At 49.5% G+C, this 12913-nt stretch overlaps 1 protein-coding gene across 3 annotated transcripts in view; it reads left to right on the top strand.

The window, feature by feature from the left end:
• The window catches only part of MAP6 (microtubule associated protein 6), a 105837-nt gene that overhangs the window by 81244 nt on the left and 11680 nt on the right, over positions 1–12913 (top strand). The window contains exon 3 of one of the 3 annotated variants that reach the window (XM_073661423.1): positions 5029–5998. The exons of the other annotated variants lie outside the window; for them this stretch is intronic. Coding sequence (XP_073517524.1) covers positions 5029–5097 — 69 coding nt within the window. The 3' untranslated portion in view covers positions 5098–5998. Of the gene's footprint in view, positions 1–5028; positions 5999–12913 lie in introns of those variants that run through there. 3 annotated transcript variants of the gene reach the window in all.

Below are 12913 nucleotides of genomic sequence, written 5' to 3'. Positions count from 1 at the left end.
TCCTAGTCTCCTCGTACGGTAAGTAACCTCCCTCTTGACCAGGTTCAGTCTATTCCCCCATAACAGTTGGAAGAACAAACTGTAGACCCGAGTCCAGAGAGTCTCCGGCAAGATGCACACACTGCCCAGATAGATCACCAAAGGGAGCAGGTAAGTTTTGACCCTTAGGGTCAAAGACCAACCCTTCCATTGGTTCACCTTCTGAGTGGCGATCTCTAGCCTGCTTTTCCAATTTTGTTTGGGGTAATCCCCCTGGCCAAATTCGATGCCAAAACTTTTGCAGAGACTTTGGGTCCTGGAAGAGTGTCCGGGAGATCAAAACCAGGATCTCCTCCTCCCAGCCAGAGACTCTCAGACTTATCCCGGTTGATCTTAGACCCAGATGCCTCCGAGTAGCGATTTACCTCTGACATCAGCCACTCTGCCTCCCCATCAGAGGAAACAAAAATGGTGACGTCATCGGCATACGCCACCACTCTCAGAGTGGCTTCCGGTGCTGCCCGGTCCATCCCGATCCCAGCCAACGGTCCACGCTCCACCCTCCTAAGAAGTGGGTCAATCGCAAACACGTACAGCAGCGGGCTCAGGGGACAACCTTGGCGAACACCACATCCAACCTCAAAAGAGCTGCCAATCCAACTGTTCACAAGCTGGAAACTCTCTGCCCCAGCGTACAAGGTCTTAAGCCAATCAACAACCCCCCCCGGTAGGCCATACCTCAGAAGGACAGACCAGAGGTACTCATGATTAACCCGATCAAACGCTTTTGCCTGGTCCAATGACAGCATGTACCCCTTCCAGTGACCAGCCCTACCCTGCTCCACCGCCTCTCGGACACAGAGTACAGCACTAATTGTACTGAGGCCCGGAACAGAGCAATGCTGAGCTCCCGAAAGGAGCCGGCGCGCAAATTTCACCAGCCGATTAAACAGCACCTTTGCCAAAACCTTCCTGTCTGCATTAAGAAGCGCTATGGGACACCAATTCTCAATGCAAGATGGGTCCTTACCCTTTGACAAGATGATCAGGGCAGACCTCCTCATTGACTTTGGCAGAGTGCCCGAGGAAAGACACTCATTGAATACCTCAGTCAAGAGGGGAACCAAGGCGTCCTTAAAGGTCTTATAGAATTCAGATGTTAAGCCATCTGGACCGGGAGATTTCTTTAGGGCAAGCCCTTCAATCGCCAACTTAACTTCCTCTTCCCTGATCATCTCTGTCAAAACGCCAAGAGAGGGGTCTACCCCTCGTTCGGGGACGGCTTCAGCCAGAAAAGCCGACATCTCATCCCAATCCAGATCCCTCTTCCCCAAGAGGTGCGAGTAGAAGGATCTGACGACCTCCAGGATCCCTGATCTGGATCATTTCAGGGACCCCGCAGTGTCAACCAGTCCTGTAACAACTTTACTATTCACTGACATCTTGCAGCTTCTGTAAGGGTCGGGCGAGCAGGACTTCTCGTAATCCCTCTCAAAAACCAAAGATGCGTGTCTATCATACTGACACCTCATTAGCAAAGATTTCACTCTGGAGATCTCCTCGCGGCTACTTCCAGTTGAGACAAGATGCTCGAGTTTCCTCCTCAGGCCCTGATACAGGCGATACCTGTCCAGGCTCCTGAGGCTCGAGAGCTGGCGGAAGAATCTCTCCACCCTTTTCTTGAACATCTCCCACCACTCTGACTTACTACTACAAAGATCCAGTAAGGGTACCTGGCTCTGAAGAAAATCCTCAAAGGACTGTCTTATCTCCGCTTCTTCCAAGAGAGACGAATTGAGCCTCCAAAAGCCTCTTCCCATCCGGGGGGTCTCTGTAACATTCAGGGAAAACAAAATCAAACAGTGATCGGAGAACTCCACCTCAACAACAGATACTGCTGAAGAGACGGCTTCCTCCTTTAAATAAAACCTGTCTATCCTGGACCTACAGTTACCTCTATGATAGGTGAACCCCTCATGGCTTGCGGTGTGCTGGATGTGGACATCCACCAGGCGAGCCTCACTAGCTATACTATTAAGGGCGACGCTATCATAAGTCAGCTTGTCTCTGGAACCTCCTCTATCCCGGGGCCTCGTGACAGTGTTAAAGTCCCCTCCAAAGATGACCTGCCGACTCGTGAAAAGGTAGGGCTTGATCCTCTTAAAGAGACACTTCCGGTCCAACTTAGATTGGGGACCATAGATGTTAATGAGCCGGAGCTCTTGTCCCTTCATGAGGACATCTAATATCAGGCACCTCCCCATTTCTAACTCAATAACCCGTCGGCATTCTACCGGTGCGGTAAAAAGGACCGCCATTCCGCTATACGGCTCGGCCGCAAGAGACCAATAGGAGGGCCCGAGTCTCCACTCCCTCTTAGCTATAAACACCTCTGCCATATTTGGCAGCCTGGTCTCTTGCAAAAAGAAAATGTCAGCTTCAACCCGGCTGAGAAAATCAAAGGCCGCAAATCTAGCCATATTTGACTTAATGCTGGCGACATTAATGGACGCCAGTGTCAACGGAGTGGGTACCGCCATCATTGGTGATTGAGTTAGATGGCTTTTTTTTCCCACTCCCCTTATCCTCTGCCTCAGAGGAGGAATCCTTCCCCCTCTTTAATGACACAGAGGTGTCCATTCCCACATTTTTCCTTCTTTTCTTGTCCTTGTCTCCGGAATCTGGGCCAGTCCCTCCCCCCAAGGACCTTGCATCCCCAGGAGAAGGAGACTCCGCGCCCCCTGTAAGCTCCGCTGAAGCCGGAACCTCACCCTCGGCCTCCTCAGAGGAGGAAGAGATGTTATCAAGGGCTTGGAACCGGTTAGAAAGACCAACCAGAGGGGAGTCAGTTTTACCTTCCTTAGGTACCTTGGTCAGAGCGGGAGAAGATGTTTTATCTCCCTTCTTTCTCTTCTTTTTGGTGCCGAGCTTACGCTTGTCCTCTAGCCACCGCTTATTATCCTCATCCATACTTTCATAATGGGAGGATTCTGAGGCAGAGGTGGTTTCCTCCCTGTGGATCCTCCTGACCTCCTCATCCAACTCATCATCCCTCGGAGCCTCAGCAGCAACACTGGCATCCAGGACAGGGGCCGCCCCAGTAGCCCGGGACTCGCCCCGCTCCCTCTCCTCTCTGCGCTTGTCTAGACGCCTCAGCTACTTTTCTTCCCTGGCCCCTCAGCTCCCCCACCCCTGCTAGTCCCCTCCCCAGCAGAATCGGCCTCATGGCTTTCTCCCACCGGGGTTTCAACTGCATTAGTGAAGGAGCGAGGACAACGGCTGAATGGGTGACCTAACTCACCACACAGGTGGCACCTAATCTCCACACAAGAAGCAGCAAGATGGCCGACACCCCCACACATCGTGCATTTCTGCACGGTGCAGTTTGCACTGAAGTGTGTGGGGTCGCCGCACCTGTGACAGAGCTTCGGTTGCCCCTGGTAGAAGACCAGGATACGATCCCTACCCAGGAAGGCAGATGATGGAATGTGGGCAACCGTACCACCTGAACGCTTAAGTTTTACCATAAACGTCCAGGCCCCTGACCAGATACCAAACTCATCGCGGTTTTTCTTTGGCATCTCCACCACCTCTCCATACCGACCAAACCACGTCATGATGTCATAACAAGAAAGCGACTCGTTACGAGTCATCACGGTCACTTTCTTGATTTGGTTTTGGCGAGACACTGCCTGAACGGCAAAGTCTCGCCAGCCGGGCTCATTTTTTGCCAACTCATAATTCGTCCAGAAGAGCTCAAGCCCCACCGGCCGAACAAAGCTGACATCAAACTCAGGCGTGGAATAGGGATGTATCAAGGCGTAGATGTCAATCGCCTTGAAGCCCATCCTCAGCAGGAGCTCCACAACTTTAGACCTTGGAGGACATGCATCACTGCCCCTCCACCGAAGACGGACCACATTCCTACGCACACTGCCTGGCCCGGCTGTTGGGGGGACCACACTGTATCCCCCCCTTTTTGCTCTCGGAAGGCCCCGAGGCCATGCCTCTCTATCCAGAAGGATAGATCAACCTCTCGACCCTCTAATATTAGCGATCTCTCACCCTTCTTTAGAGCCTCCCGAAGGCGCCGTTGCAACATGCCGTCCCCAAAGCCCGGAGACGAGGAGGATGCCCTATTTGCCCCGGAGGTGACACTGGCATAACTCCGGACAGGTGTTGCCACCCCCGGGGGGGGGCAACCGGACCAGTGACCACATCAGCCCGAACAGCAACACCATTACCCACCTCCATCTCACCCTCCACCAAACCAGCAACCACACCACTAGACAATGAATTAGCCTCATTCACCCCCACCACCACATTCATTCCTGCTGGACCAGTGACAATGGCGGATGACATTTTGACCTCCGCATCAGGCACAAGGGGCTCAGTCACCTCCATAGAACTGGAGGCGACCTCACCCCCGGTCTTATGTGTGCCCTCCACATCATCGGTCGGTAATTTCCGTTGTTTGGCATTCGGAATAATGTGCCGCTGATCTTTAGATGCTGTTAGGCGCCGCTGATCTTTAGCATCAGGATCTTCCGGACCAGCGACGCCAACACAAAATAGCACTTTCGTGGGAGGACCGGAACGCTCAGCCCCGACAGCCCCCTCACACTGCCGCCGCTTCTCAACTAAGTGATCAGTAGCAACAGCATTCAGAGGTGCCGAGGCTACCGGAGCGGCCCCCGACACCGGGCTGCTCCCCCCTCCCACTGAGGAGCGCACCACAGCATCGTGGCCTGATGGAACGCCCGCCGCCGGGCCGCCCTCACTGTCCAGCCTCTCGGCTGATGCACCTCTTGCTACGTCCCCACTACTACAAGCAGAGACGGAGCTCTGCGCCTCACTACCGCGCTCTGTAATCTCCCCGCGCCTTTGCACCGGATCCACAGCAGAACCCGGGCTGGGCTGGGCAACGGGGCTTATACAGCGAGCTGAGCCTGCCGCCGACTCAGGGGGTACAGGGAGGGGGGCATAGACATAGCTTACCACTTCCTGCAGCTTTGGATTGGTCTTCTTTGCCTTTTTTGTGTCCCCCAGGTGCCTCTTCTGGTAGATCGTCACCAAGATGGAAGTTTTGGAGGCACACTGGGGACTCCAGGAGCTTAATCTCCGCCATTAGCGCCCCTCCCTGGCCGCTGCTGTCACTGTCCTCCCCAGAGCTGGCAGAACTGCGACCGGATGTCATTGTCGCCTGTCCTGAAGGGAGCGAGAAGAGAGAAAATGGGACAATGAAGGCACTAAACACACTGAGTAATTAAATATGTACACAGTATCGTGAAAAAATGATACAAAATTTTATTGTTCTTAGGACATTAAACACCACCATTTAAAAACATGATTAAAAGACATGTAAGACAAAAAAAAAACACAAGCAGAGAGATCCCCTTATAGAAATTAACATATCAATCCAATATAGTCTTAAATATCAAACAATTCATCTGTGCAAAATATTAAATAATTGTGGTACATGATCTAAGTAAAACTAGTATAGATGTAATAACATGATTTAAACCGATCAATCAATAAGATAGCCTGATTTGAAAATATCCTAGACCCACTCTGTATCTAATGATTCCTAAAAAAAAAATTTTCTCCACAGAGAGAGTATCCAATACATAAGGTTTATCCTAAAAAGTGATACAGAAAAGAGTGGTACCAGAATAGGGAGTAAATATGAGAGTACCAACAGTATAAGTGTAACACCCCTTTAGGGCTACCACGGTACACTGGGTGTTATGGGGGGTCTCACCTCTCTAGAGCGCAGTGCCTCCACCTGAATCTTGATTGGAGCTCTCTCTCTGGGACTGCAGAAGGACGGTTATCTTCTGCCAGGGGCTGATTCGGGAAGCCCCTACCACAGCTCCGTACACACACAGGGAACAGGAGTAAAACTGTTTAACACAGGGGTGGGCAATTAATTTTCCCAAGGGGCCACATGAGAAACTGGCACTGCTTTTGAGGGCCGAACCAGTCGGCTGAACTTAAAGGGGTGGTCTGAAACCAAAGGTGAATTTCATACTAAACATTTATCTAAATAATGTAATTTTCTAATCTCCTTTTTTATATACTTCAATTGAAAATTCCCTAATATACCCTCTCCAGTCTGACTTCCAGTCTTTTTTTTTTAACCTCCAATGGCATTTTGTTTGGAATACTCACACAGGACGTCATAAGGTGGTAGAAGCTGTGGTCACTTCCGCAGCTTCTGCCCCCTCCATGAAATGAAGTGGCATCAATTATGTCTGTTTCAGAGGTTGGGCTAGTCCCTGCTCTACTGATAATGCATCGGTTATAAATTATGACCTATGGACAGTATGAGCTCCCGGCACTATATTCCTTTGAATGAACAGTGACAGTGCACTCCCTTGCTGGCTCTAAAGAGAAGTGATGAGCCAGCAAGAGAGTGCGCTGTCAGTGGAAATTGTAAGGACACCACGCAGCAAGCAGGGACTAACCCAGACTCCAAAACAGAGGTCACTGATGGTGCTTCGTTTAAATGTGAGGAAAGCAGCGTCAGTGATCGCATCCTTTTCCCCTTGATGACGTCCCATGTGAGTATCCCAAAATGCACTGGAATTCTCAACAAAACATCATTGGATGAGAAAAAACAAACAAGAAGTTAGAGTAGAGAGGAAACGGTAGGGAATTTTTAATTGAACTGTACTAGATAAGTGATTGGATTGAATTAAATAGACATTTAGTATGAAATTTACCTTCTGTTTTAGGCCGCCCCTTTAATTCTGCTCAATATTAATTTTATCGCTTTATAAAAAGAAGGTGATTATATGATTACGTGTACATGAGCGATGTCATGATTGTCATCCAGAAAGGCAGACTATTTTTATCATCTGTATTGTGATCCATTTTTATATATCAGAAGTGAATAAAATGTACAAAAACAAATACAGTTTCGTATGATTGTAATCGAAATGTATCTGTAAAAATCAGATGCCATACAGATGATTAATATGTGATTCAATTTTTTTTTTTGCAAACTCTGACTTCAATAAGTGAGTGTTATCCGATACACAGAAGAAACTGGTGTGTGCTGTGATCTTTTTCACACGGATATTTGGTCTGTGTTAGGCCACGGCCCCACTATCAGTATTCAGTCAGTATTTTTTCTCAGGAGTGGGTGATAAATGCAGAACTGGTGACTTGTTTCTATTATATCTTCTATTATTCTCTGATTGTTCCTCACCTGGTTTTGGCTCCCACTCCTGAGAAAAAAATTCTGCCAAATACTGATAGTGGGGCCGTGGACTTAAACTGTAATCTGAATAGCTCAATTGCAAAGCATTGCTACTAGTCCTGTCCGTGTGAAGTCAGGTTTATTTTATTTTTTTCACGAAAAGCACTAGGACCGAAAATACAGTTGTGTGAACACACCCTGATAATACTTGCTACAATAAAGTTTATCATAGCAAGCATTGGCAATTGATCAATCAATACATAAATTGGGAGCATGTGGAAAAAAAAAGTTGTTTGCCCACCCCTGTTCCACATGCATAGATCCACATCACATGTGGGGCAGGAGGTAACAGGCAGGTGGGGGGGATCTTTAATAAAGTCTATGGCTGTGATAAGTCACAGATCACAGCAGGGAGCATTGTGAGGAGCTTAACACTTACCTCACCTGCACAGGACATAGAACACAGCGCAATAACTCAAAAGCTCAGTGTAAAGGGTGAGGTAAGGGTTAACCCTCACTCAAAGGTGGAGAGGCAGCAGAGTATGTGGGGTGCAGTTTGGGGAGCACATAGAATATCCCAGGTGAGGAGGGGCACTTCACTGTTGGAGTCATTCACTAGGAATGCAAATGTTCTCTCCAATCAGTCTGAGCTGCCAGGGGAAGACTCAGTAAGCTGCAGATAATTAGCTGCTCTCACTGAGTGTAAACTGCGGTCTGAGAAAGGAGGCAGTGCTGTGCTGTGAACTGATCAGCACAGTAGACACAATGTCAGCTCCTAGCTGTTATTTTATACCATGGGGCTCAACTTAGATGTCACTTGCCCACTATGTGCAGCAGATGGGTGTAGTAGTCCAAGTTTCCCTCTTCTTGAACACTCCTGACCTGAAGACATTACAGTAGCTCTGCTCTGCAAGCAAGGAACTGAGCATCCCCACATCCACCAATGAGAAGATGGCATCCACAGGGGGGCGGAGCTACAATCAGAATGCTGAGTCTGAGTAAGATAATAGCTCAGGCTTTCTCCTGCGTCTGGCTGACTGTGTCAGCGGGCCACACAGAAGCGGTCAAAGGGCCGGATGTGGCCCGCGGGCCGCAGTTTGCCCAGGTCTGGTTTAAAAGGTTCATTACTATGCAGCAGAATTGAGGTGGGTGTAAAGGAATAACATACAATACAAGTAACGGTGCTCTATAAAAGTCATATACACATCACAATCTACTTCTACTTCGACCCTGCAAATATAACGTAGCAGGTTTTCCCTTTTTGTATTAACTCAGTTCAAACGTTGGGGCCCAGTTGCCGCGGATGTTGGCGTGCAAATTAGAACCGTTGGTGCACTTAGATGAATATTAATGTCAATAGTCTGGGTTGTAGTGTACTCACTGTAAATAGCGCTGGTAGAACCACAAGTCTCGGAAGGGCACTCACTGTGTGTCTCAAACGGTAGTATGCTTCCCTGGACACCAGCTGGGGGCGGCAGGATTCAGGCCTTTATATGGTGGGAGTGCCGACAGAACTCTCCAAGTCCTTGATGTAACTTGCTTCAGAGGGTGACAGGGCCGCGCTCTCTCCAGCAGCGCGGGTATATCAGAGGGGGCGGCAACACTGCAGCGTAGAGGAATACAAATCCACACCGCTCCGTCTTTCACAGCAGGCTGCCACGCTCCTTTCCCTCTGAACTTTTACTTTCACTTTCTGCCCAGCTCCCTCCCCCAAGTCCCTCCTCATCCAATCCACTCTCTCTCCTTCATTCCTTCCAGACTGTGTCATCTGACAGAAACAAGGGTCCCTGGGAATTGTAGTCCACTGCAGCTAAGGGGAAAAACGATTAATGTCTGTAGGTCCCTGTTTAACAGCAGCTGCAAAGCTCTTCTTAGTGTCTGTAAGTCCCAGTATACCAGCAACGGCTCTAACAGTTCCCGGTGCAAGTGTTACATTCTCCCCCTGGTGAGCCATTGAAAGTGTCCCATCATGACATGAGGACTCACCACCTGAAACATGAATGGGGGTTAAGGCATCCTGACTAACACCAAATTTACATGCACACAAACCACCTCCTGGACACATGGGAGATACCGGGAAATAAGGCCAAATAGAATTTGAATTAGGGTGTATCAGCCTGGGGACCTCAGTGCTATGTCCCATTCTATCATAGGTCAACATCATGGGTGGCCTAGTGTCCCGTTTGGGACGACTGTGTGCTGAGGGGGCCTCCTCCTCATCCCCTGACTCTTGTCTCTCAAGAACGGGCTCCTCCAGGTGGATCTCTTCATTCAATAAATGTCCCTCTTCTGAACTTTCCCCCAATTGTGGGCAGAGCGCACTCGCCTCCTGACAAATGTCCTTTTTCTTTGTTTCCACTTCAGGAGTCTGGTTTACAGGGTACACGCCCATGGGGCATGGGTCCTCGGTCCACCTGTAGCTCCATTGACCGTTGGGTCCCCATTCATCCCCAGACTCGCTGTCACTTCCTCCTGAGGCAACCCCAGGCTGGGGTGGTTTTTGACACCTACGACTTCTCCTATTGCACGGAATGGTTGTATGACCTCCTTGAGCTGGCAATGGGGGTAAAGGGATGTTTTTTCCCCACAGGCAACAGATGGTGTCGATGATAGGGGGCGGAGCTGTCAAAACCTTTCTCGGGCTTCACTCTGTAGGCCGGGACACCGGGCCGCTTCTCCATCACCACATAAGGGTCAGGACACCACCGATCAGCAAGCTTGTGCTTCCCAGGAAGGCCCAGAAGTTGAATAAGGACTCTATCTCCAGGCAGTAAAATTTGTTCTCGAACTCTACAGTCGTAGCGAGTCTTATTGCGCTTCCCTGACCGACCAGAGGCCTGCTCTGCCAATCTGTAAGCTTTTGTCAAATCTTCTTTTAGCTGGGACACATATTTTAAGTAGGTCTTCCCATTAGAACGGTCAATGGATGTCCCAAAACTAATATCCACTGGTAGCCGGGCTTTTCTTCCAAACATGAGGAAATAAGGAGAGTATCCAGTGGACTCATTTGTGGTGCAATTGTAGGCATGAACCAACTGGCTCACATGCCTGCTCCAGTGTCCCTTCTTCCTCGGATCCAAAGTGCCTAACATGTTCAGAAGGGTATGATTGAATCTCTCAGGTTGAGGGTCCCCTTGGGGGTGATATGGTGTGGTTCTGGATTTCTTGATCCCACAGAGAGCGCATAGCTCCTTGATTAGTCTACTTTCGAAATCTCTTCCTTGATCGGTATGGATGCGGGCAGGCAGCCCTTAATGTACGAAGAACTTCTCCCATAGTGTTTTTGCCACAGTAATTGCCCTTTGATCTTTAGTGGGGTAGGCTTGGGCATATCGGGTGAAATGGTCAGTGACCACTAACACATTACTGACATTGCTTTCATCAGGCTCGATGGAGAGGAAATCAATGCACACTAGCTCAAGTGGGCCATCACTGGTAATGTTCACAAGGGGGGCTGTTCTCAAAGGCAAGGTTTTTCTCAACACACACCGGGAGCATGATTTGCAGTATTCTTCAATATCCGCTTCCATGCGAGGCCAGTAAAATCGGTCGGCCACAAGACTCGTGGTCTTTTCGATGCCAAGATGTCCACGGTCATCATGCAGGGACTTCATGACCATCCTCCGAAATCGGGTGGGTAACACCAGCTGTCTGCGGACTCCTCCCTTCTGGCACTTTGCCTCCCGGTATAGTAGTCCATTTCTTACTACTAGAGACTCTAGCTGCCGAGTCAGCAGGACAGACTCCTCTGTTCTTAATGCATTCTTTTCAGGCCTCCAGCCCCTCTTAACCCACCATCGGACTACCCCCACCGACCGATCCTCCTGGTGCGCCTTTCTGACTTGATTACGAGTCAGTTGAGGGAGAGAGTCTGGGGTTACATTTGTCACTCGGCAGTACAACAACGGGAGCGCTTCATTGGATACTCCTAAGAATTTAGCACAGCATTGCATAGGGAGGGCATTAGTTTGATGTCTATGGCACAGAGTCTTCACCTCAGGGGCAGGGACCGCTATCCATCCTCCTTCTTCTTCCTCATTTAAGGGTTCCCTAGGCAGGCGAGAGAGTGTGTCTGCATCAATGTTACTGATCCCTGGTCGATATTTTAAGCTGAAATCGTACAAAGAGAGTGCGGCAAGCCACCGGTACCCCGTGGCATCCAGTTTTGCTGTGGTTCTCACGTAGGTTAATGGATTGTTGTCGGTATGAACCACGAAGTATACCCCATAGAGGTAGTCATGCAGCGTGTCCACTACAGCCCATTTCAGAGCCAGAAACTCCAGTTTGTGAGCTGGGTAGTTGCGTTCACTGGGAGTCAATCCTCGACTAATGTAGTAAACGGGACGCAGACAGCCATCATGGTCTTGGTAGAGAATCCCTCCTAGTCCATCGAGAGAAGCATCTACATGTAACACATATGGTTTACTGGGGTCTGCATAGGCCAACACTGGAGTTTGGGTCAAACATGACTTCAGTTTCTCGAATGCCTCATCGCATACAGGTGTCCATCTTTTCCCAAAATGTTCATTAACTCGGAAGTAGACCCTCTGTCCTGACCTTGAGGAGTGGGCTGTCCTCCCGGAAGGGGGATACCCCTGGGTAAGGGCAGTTAATGGCTTCGCAATCCGAGAGTACTGGGGTACAAATCTTCGGTAATATCCACAAAATCCTAAAAAGGACCTAAGCTCCCTCAGTTAGGTGGGCTTAGGCCAGTTTACAACAACCTCCACTTTGGCGGGGTCGGTGGAAATTCCTTCTCTGCTGACTATGTGCCCCACATATTTCACAGTCGTCTGGCAAATCCGACACTTGTCAAGGGACAACTTCAACCCAGCCTCCTTCAACCGATCCAGCACCTTGAACAACCGCTGGTTGTGTTCTTCCAGAGTCTTCCTAAAAACAATAAGATCATCTAGATAAACCAGGACCACACATAAGTGCATGTCCCCCACTACTTTGTCCATACATCTCTGAAAAGTGGCCGGAGCACCTGTCAATCCTTGAGGCAGTCTCTGAAACTCGAAGAACCCAATGGGGCAGATAAAAGCGGTCTTCTCCTGATCTTCTTTTGATATGGGTATCTGATAGCAGCCACTCCGGAGATCTAACACAGAAAACCATTGGCTCCCTTTCAGGCAATCCAAAGCTTCATCTATTTGGGGCACAGTGTACTGGTCAGGGACCGTACGTTTGTTCAAGGTACGATAATGCACACACATCCGAATAGCTCCATTTTTTTTCCGAGCTATCACGATGGGGGAAGCATAGGGGCTACTAGACTCTATGATGACTCCTGTGTCTAACATACCGTGTAGATGCTGCCTGACATCTTCAATATCCCCAGGGGCCAATCTTCGGGATCTCTCTCGGAAAGGCGTTTGATCCTTCAACCGAATGCGATGCTCTACTCCTTGGGTGAGGCCCATGTCCCATTCGCCTAAAGAGAAAGCTGCCCCCCGCATCATCATGCCTTCGATGACCAACCCCCTCTCTTCTCCTTTCAGCTCACTTCCTTCAAAACAAGGGTCAAAGCTTTCAGGCTGCAGTTCCCTCTTCTCCTCCTCTGTTCTCACATAGGCTTCCAGACAGACTGGGTGGATGGATAGAGTCTGCGAGTAATTTTCTCCCCCAACTTCACGACACCACTGAGCTAACGTACGGAAGATGTTGGCATTTGTTCCCACTATGACAGGTGTTGGTCTCTCATCTGCCTCTGCCTCCGGGCAGATT

Source organism: Phyllobates terribilis, unplaced genomic scaffold (assembly GCF_046119375.1).
Source record: "Phyllobates terribilis strain yellow unplaced genomic scaffold, ASM4611937v1 Scaffold_2__4_contigs__length_985480577, whole genome shotgun sequence".
NCBI lineage: Eukaryota > Metazoa > Chordata > Amphibia > Anura > Dendrobatidae > Phyllobates > Phyllobates terribilis.
The sequence above is the reverse complement of the archived record's forward strand: the minus strand, read 5'-3'. Positions and strand labels throughout refer to the sequence as shown.